The sequence below is a fragment of the Osmerus eperlanus genome, chromosome 18 (genome assembly GCF_963692335.1).
Source record: "Osmerus eperlanus chromosome 18, fOsmEpe2.1, whole genome shotgun sequence".
NCBI classification, from domain to species: domain Eukaryota; kingdom Metazoa; phylum Chordata; class Actinopteri; order Osmeriformes; family Osmeridae; genus Osmerus; species Osmerus eperlanus.
Genome location: NC_085035.1, coordinates 1,127,094 through 1,134,441, shown reverse-complemented (window position 1 = coordinate 1,134,441; position 7,348 = coordinate 1,127,094). Strand labels below are relative to the sequence as shown.

Sequence of the window (7,348 nt, the reverse complement as noted above, 5' to 3'; positions counted from 1 at the left end):
GCCTACATAAGGGTACGGCTCCGATTCATTTTTTTTAAAAATTCGGTTTCATACTTTGAATGAAGCAAGGTTTGAAATATTATTGTGCCTGGTGTCTACCATGGGCAGGGTGTCTAGCTGCTGAGGGGACAAGGAGTGAATAGAGTTTTTGTGACAGCGTTTGATGAATGTTTAATCCAACATTCCCATACATGCCTGGTTGGGATCATCCCCAGTCAAAACCAGTCAAACACACACAGCAGGTGTTTGAAATATTCATTCACTACACGGTTCATTAACAATGAAACGTACCAAGGACCCCCTTTTTAATTTATTCATTTCGATTATCGAAACAAAAGACTGAAAAATGGTAGACTAAATCACGCCACGCTATTCTGGATTTGTCTCAGAGATTTGTAACAATTTGTTTTGTGACAAATAACTGTGCCGGTTGAAATCCCGCTGTCGTCTCAGAGAGAAAGAGAGAGAGACAGACAGAAAGAGGGAGATGCACGCTTGCTGTGAGAGAGGCAGGCTTTCCTGATACGGCTGCAACAAATCACTCCCTCTCTCTCTCTCCATCCCTTCTTCATCAGACCCACGACTGTTTGACCTTTGACCAGTCCAGGAGAGCAGTGCGGCTCACGCTGTTGTGTCTCGGAGACAGAAGTGTGCGTGCGTACGCGTGTATGCGTGTGTGATCGTTTTTATATTAATGATCTCACTTGGTGAGGTGTATTAGTCAGTTTAAATGACTGATTTCCATCTTGTCATGGAAGGACTTGTTAATGATCTCGTCAAGAGTGGGCTAATTAAAGTCATTACATCACACGATTACTCACCGAGCCTTGAAGTTAACTGAATGTGGGTGAGATTTGCTATGATAGGCTAATGCGCAATTACAATAGCCTAAATTAGGCTAATACATAAAATATTTTTTTTCTTTCAATTATTGTTATAATATTATTTTACGGTGTCAGCACAGCTACGGTATATAAAATATCCATGGAGTTTCGGATTCAAATATGCAAAACTCAAACAAACACGAGTCCAAACACAGTCCAGCCAAGAGCCGTCCCGCGCCAGCCCCCTGGCTCCCGTCAAACAACGTCACTTCCTGGAAATGCGTGAGAACAATGGCGTCTTCCAGTCCAAACGGTGCTCTGGGGGATGCAAAGACAGAACGGCGGCTGAAACTCGAACCCGACAATGATCCGTCGGTGGAAGATCTCGGGCCAGTGGTCAAAAGAGACCCGGTTATTAAGCTTATGTCCACGGTCACTGGTCTAGAGCCGCTGTCATGGTCAGAAGATCACCGACTCTCCGCCTCCACCGCCTCTGGGATAGCCTTGATGGAGGTTGTTTGCGATGTTCACAGTAAAAATCAGAACTTGGTGCTTCACCGAACACACATTCCATTACCGGACAAAGTGTGCGAGTTGAAGGTAAATGTGCAAAAGTTGCCGTTGCTTTTTTCCTACATTTGTAGCAGGTTGTCGGTTTAATAAGTAGCTAGCTAGCTAGCTAGCCTGCTAGAGTAGAGTACAGCTTGTCACGCTGTCGTTGTTTACATCCAGCTCACTAGCAAAATACCTCGCGAGAGACAGCAGTGAAACGCGAATGTTGCACACGGGATCACTGACATGAGATCTTAGCTGTTTTCAGGTCAAATATAACAGAAAATATTAGGGTTTTCTTTGACCGGTGTTGTGTCGAACTCTGTTTCCCCTTCGATTTCTGCTCCCTCAACATCTGCCTCGCCACAATGTTAATAAATGTTTGTCGGTTCGTACGTCAGAAAAGTAGAAAGTTCTTTGAAAGAGAATTACATTTGTGAGGACTAAGAGCTTTCTTTTGAAACAAATCCATTGCGTATGAAGTAGAAAAATAAAACAAGTACTTAAGTAGTAGGAAAAGGCATAAATAGAAAATTGTACAAGAAACCCCCCCGAAAAACGTAAGAATTAAAGAATAAAACATGCATAAAGCACGCCTGTATCATTGTTTGACTAAAACCGTGCCGCATGTGTCCAGGTGGGCCCAGAGGCAGAGCTAGAGAAAGCCAGAGAGAAGTTCTCCTTCTCCCCTGACCCCTCCATAAGCCAGCCCTTCATGCTGGACCGTGTCATCAACACCACCAGCGGAGCCCCCAAGGGCATCCTGTACTGCAGCTGGTCCCCGATGGGCTGCGACGCCAACGGCCGCTGCCTCCTCGCCCGTCTCTCCCTGGACCACAGGCTGACCATCCACAGCAGCCAGAAGCGCCTGCAGTGGTCCACGCTGGTCGACCTCACCCAGGTGTACGGGGAGAGCCTGGAGGGCCGGGGGTACTCCCCGCAGGAGGGGGAAGCCCCCTGCGGAGCAGGCCTGGCCGACCTGGAGGAGCTGCAGAGGCGTTTCCGCATGCAGACGGCGGTCCGGGCGGAGTGGTCGAGCGTGTGCACCACCCAGCACGTCCAGACCAACAACGAGTGCAAGGACGTGGAGACGGTGCTGCTGGCCGTGCTGATGGAGAACGGGGACCTGGTGGTGTGGCAGTTCCGCCTGCCCTTCCTGGGGAAGGACTCTGTGCTGTCCTGCAACACGCTGCGCTCCGGGGTGAGTGCCCCCAGCGTGCTGGCCTGGTGGGAGTACGAGCACAGCGGGAGGAAGATGAGCGGGCTGATCGTGGGCAGCGCCGTCGGCCCCGTAAAGATCCTGCCCGTCAACCTGAAGGCGGTGAAGGGCTACTTCACCCTGCGGCAGCCCGTGGTCCTGTGGCACGACACCGACCAGATCCCCGTCCACAACATCAAGTGCGTGGCTCTCCTTCACCCCGTGCAGAAGTGTAACTGCAGCCTGGTGGTGGCGGCCAGGGGCTGCTACGTGTTCTGGTGCCTGCTGGTCATCTCCAAGTCGGGCCTCAGCGTCCAGAACTCCCACGTCACCGGGCTGCACTCCCTCCCCATCATCGCCATAACGGCGGCCCGGCAAGGCGGGTCCGTCTACACCTGCTCGCTGGACGGAGCCGTCAAGAAGCTCACGCCCATCTTCAGCGACCAGAGCCTGTCCTTCCGCCAGGAGGACATCGGCCTCCCGGAGGGCCTGCGAGGGAGGAGGCTGTACGGGGCGTCCGTCAGCCCCAACGGAGCCTACCTGGCCCTGGTGAGCTCCGAGGGCCTGCTCAACGGCCTGCACCCCGTCAACCGGCCCTGCCAGGTGAACTTCATCACCCTGAAGAAGGCGGAGGACGCGGGGTTGGAGCTGCTGGAGGCGTCGCCGCCGAGCCTGTTCAGGCAGGCCGACCTGCTGGACCTGGTGAGGTGGCGCGTGCTGAGGGACAGGCAGATCCCTCCGCCCCTGCAGGCTGAGCTGGACAGGAAGCTGGACAGGAAGCTGGACGCCACAGGCTCCGCCTACCTGTGGCGGCTCAAGCTCTTCCTGGCGCGGGTGCTCTACCAGTCGCTGAGGGCGGCGCCGGCTGAGGCGCGGTGGAGACCCTCGCACGAGGACACCAAGGTGTTCGTGGGGGACGAGGAGGAGGAGGGGGACGAGGGAGAGGGAGGTGAGGAAGGAGGAGGAGGTGGTGGTGGTGGTGAGAGAGGAGGAGGAGGAGGAAGAGAGAGAGGAGGGGGGGGGGTGTTGAACCTGCTGTCCCGGGAGCCCAAAGTGTCGGAGGAGAGGATCAGCGAGGTGCTGGCGTGGATCGAGTCTGTGGAGGCTCACCTGACCAGGGAGCACATGAAGAGGGTCCTGGGGGAGGTATACCTCCACACCTGGATCACTGAGAACACCTCCATCCCAACCATGGGTGTGTGTGACTTCCTGTCCAAAGACCCCAGCTACGACGACAGGGCTGCCAAGGTAGGAGGTCTCGAGCAAACCAACACGACACGTTTGGGTATATCAGAGGGTTCTTGTGGTGCTGTGGGAGCCTCTGATTGGTGGTGTGTGATCGTGAAATCTAGTCCGTTTGCTATTTTACCGAACCGAATTCAATGAATTGTTTAGCACTAATCTTGTGTAAGCTGTAGTCTCTCTCACCTCAAGTTTGTGTGCGTGTGTTTGTGTCACTCTACCTCAGGTGTTGATAGGTCACATCCAGAAGAAGATGAACAAGCAGACGTTTCCAGAGTACTGCAGCCTGTGTAAGGAGGTCCTGCCCTTCAAGGACAGCAAACAAGCTGTGTGCATCAACGGACACGTGTGGTTCAGGTACACAACAGTTACCCTCTGCTACACTACAGTTACCCTCTGCTACACTACAGTTACCCTCTGCTACACTACAGTTACCCTCTGCTACACTACAGTTACCCTCTGCTACACTACAGTTACCCTTCAAAAGTTTGGTTTGACTTTTTTTTTTTCTAAACTTTTTTCACACACAGTGAGAGAACAGAGAAGCCTAAAACAGAGTAGAGTAAAGCAGAGCAGAGCACAATAAAGTACAGTACAGTTTAGTAGAGTCCTCATCAAGTACTCATCAATGAAGCAAACTTTGTTGGGGAAACTTTAGTTCAAAAATATCCTTCCAACCTTTCAAAGCTTTTTTGTTTTAGAATAACAAAACATTTCTTTGTTACACTACAGTCATGACACATGTTGCTCCACACACACATGTAGCTCCAAACACGCTTCACAGCAGCCAGTTACCGGCCAGTGTTGGAGCAGTGTGTGAGCGTGCTCTGAGAGGCAGAGTTACTGCTCTAGTACGTCCAGCCTGTGGACTGGCGTCTTTCCTAAGCTCCCAGACACCACACGTGGAGGAACGTAAATATCTTAATGCCAAATGCCATTTTGGACGGTTTATTTATTTTCCCAGCCTAGTAATCAAGCCACCCACCTTTTGATATTTACCCATGTACCTCCCCCCTCTCCCTCCACCCCCCCCCCTCCATCTGATTCCAAACCCCTCCCTCACCTCCACACACCTCCTGGCTGGGTGGTATGTGCTGCCCCTAGTGGCCGTTGGTGATGTGGAGCTTTGGAGCTGGTTCTCCCAGGTTGTGACAGATTTCCAGTCTCCTCCTCAGCCCTAAGGTGTGTGTGTGTGTGTGTGTGTCTCTGGCAGGTGTGTGTTGTCGTACCAGACCTGCCAGACCTTCTCCTACAGACGCTGCCTGCTGCAGGACAGCATAGCCAGGATGCCCGTGCCTGAGGGTGAGAACGCACCCTTTCTGTCTCTCTCCCTCTCTCTCTCTCCATCTCTCTTTCTTTCTTTATCTCTCTCTCACTCCTGCTTTCTGCTTTAGACCCAGACTGGATCAAGAGGATTCTGCAAGGCCCCTGTACCTTCTGTGACTCTCCTCTCTTCTAGAACCGGGGAACACTCTCCTCATCTAGAACTGGAGAATACTCTCCTCATCTAGAACTGGAGAATACTCTCTCCTCATCTAGAACCGGAGAATATCTCCTCATCTAGAACCGGAGAATATCTCTCCTCATCTAGAACCGGAGAATATCTCCTCATCTAGAACCAGAGAATATCTCCTCATCTAGAACCAGAGAATATCTCTTCTCATTTAGAACCGGAGAATATCTCTCCTCATCTAGAACCAGAGAAGATCTCTCCTCATCTAGAACCGGAGAATATCTCTCCTCATCTAGAACCGGAGAATATCTCTCCTCATCTAGAACCAGAGAATATCTCTCCTCATCTAGAACCGGAGAACAGACTTCAGTTGGCTGAAGACTGGCTGCATTTCCGTTTGGGCAGGATGGACAATTTTGACAACAGACACCACAATCCCCTCCATTTTTACGTTCCTAAGAATCTCCTAGATTTATATCTGTGTATATTTCATGTACAAAAAAATAACGTGACCTTTTATTTCTAAGAAAAAACACAATAAAGGCTTTGAAAGAACTCTTGTAACTTCATTTAATGAGAGAAGCGAAGCGAACGTGTTCAAATGTTTTTCCCCCCCAGTAAGAGTTCAGGGCTCTATTTTTAATCTACCTCGTTCTACTAATCTCAACTGTATTTCTGGACGTTTGCAAGCTCCTCTTTATTTCTAGCAAAGGAAGAGATGAAGTGTTAGACCTATTTTAGTCTTTCCATTAGAGACCAATAAATACATACTGCATTCTGTGGATATGTGGAAAAATCTCAGCGTATCCATATTTTAATTGGCAGTGTAAAACAATTTCCATTCTGTGGAAAAGAGAGAAAAAAAAAGAAGAAGAAATCCAGCGCCTCTCAGTCATTCTCTTAGATAAAGACTTCCGCTGGTGACAGAGAGAGGGGGGAGGGACGAGCGAGAGGGAAGAGGGACGAGCGAAAGGGAGGAGAGAGAGTGTGTTTAAGACTGACGTGGGGTCTCTCCTGGGAAACTGCTCTAATGAGATTCAGCAGTAATGAGGGACAGTGGCAGAGGCTGCCTGCTCTAATCAAGTGGGGTTACAGAGCATGTTGTTAAATACAATTAACCCCTTTTTATTTTGGGGGTTGTGTGGGGGGCTGAGGGGGGGCCGGGGGGGATAGATCTGCACCTCTGTGTGTTCCCCATCCCTCCTTTCGCCTCATCCTCCTTTCCAGGAGACATGGAGGTCATCGCCCGGTGATCAAAGATGGAGAGTCACCCGATCCAACTCCATCACGTCCTCTCTCTCTTCCCCTGGCTCAGCCCCGGATGAGGGCGAGAGAGGGCGCTTGTCCCTTCTGGTGTCACAGGAGATGATAGCCTGCCCCGAGGCTAGGAGGGGCAGATGAGGCCTGGGTCTCCAGACCCTGGGTCTCCAGCCCCTGCGCTCGATGAGAGGCGCTCGTTCCTTTTGTGTTTTGTTTTTTTTTATACCCACAATCCACCTTTCCTTCAGCAATACAGGAATCCAAACTATCCGACGTGAAATGTGTGAGAATGCCCTGTCGAAATGTTCCCTTTTCAAACGTTTCATCTGTCGTCACTCTGTGATGCCGGTCGAAGCCCCAGGACGAATGAATCCTGACGAGCGAGGGACAAGACGCTGGTTTGGTTTGCGTCAGCGCTAACTAACACATCAGCTGCCCTTTCAATTAGCTTCTCAGCTCGGGTTAGGCACACGCTAATCGTCTTGTTTGTAGAAGCAGAAGTTACCGTTCAGGTAGTGATGCTTTAGTCACGGATAGGTGGAGAGCAGAAATGCTAAAGAGGTCGGCTGTTTGGTTGAACCTCCTCCTTCTTTAATATAATAAACTGTCAAAGAGCATCTCCGGCAGTAATTACCATCTCCTCCTCTGTCTCCCTGCTCTCTCAGCACTTCAAAAGAGGAATTCTTCTCCATGCGTTTAATATTTATATCCTTTATGTCAATGGCTCCATTTCATAAAACATTCATAGCATTTTTTTTTTTTACACTTTTAGTTGATATATTCCTTTTGTTTGTTTATATTTTGAATATGATGTTGTCC

General features: G+C 50.3%; 1 protein-coding gene across 1 annotated transcript; it reads left to right on the top strand.

Moving 5' to 3' along the window:
- Positions 1-1,012: 1,012 nt before the first annotated feature.
- On the top strand, positions 1,013-5,824 carry gtf3c4 (general transcription factor IIIC, polypeptide 4). The gene is made up of 5 exons (XM_062484332.1): positions 1,013-1,424; positions 2,014-3,822; positions 4,043-4,173; positions 5,030-5,118; positions 5,211-5,824. The coding sequence occupies exons 1-5, from the start codon at positions 1,116-1,118 to the stop codon at positions 5,273-5,275; spliced, it is 2,403 nt and encodes an 800-aa protein (XP_062340316.1). The 5' UTR covers positions 1,013-1,115; the 3' UTR covers positions 5,276-5,824.
- The last annotated feature ends 1,524 nt before the right edge of the window (positions 5,825-7,348 follow it).

Bases quoted from the DNA above. Each gene is read 5' to 3' on its own strand.
- gtf3c4 (XM_062484332.1), top strand. From the start codon at position 1,116: ATGGCGTCTTCCAGTCCAAACGGTGCTCTGGGGGATGCAAAGACAGAA. The intron at 1,425-2,013 runs GTAAATGTGCAA...GCATGTGTCCAG, and splicing joins ACAAAGTGTGCGAGTTGAAG to GTGGGCCCAGAGGCAGAGCT. The intron at 5,119-5,210 runs GTGAGAACGCAC...TTTCTGCTTTAG, and splicing joins CAGGATGCCCGTGCCTGAGG to ACCCAGACTGGATCAAGAGG.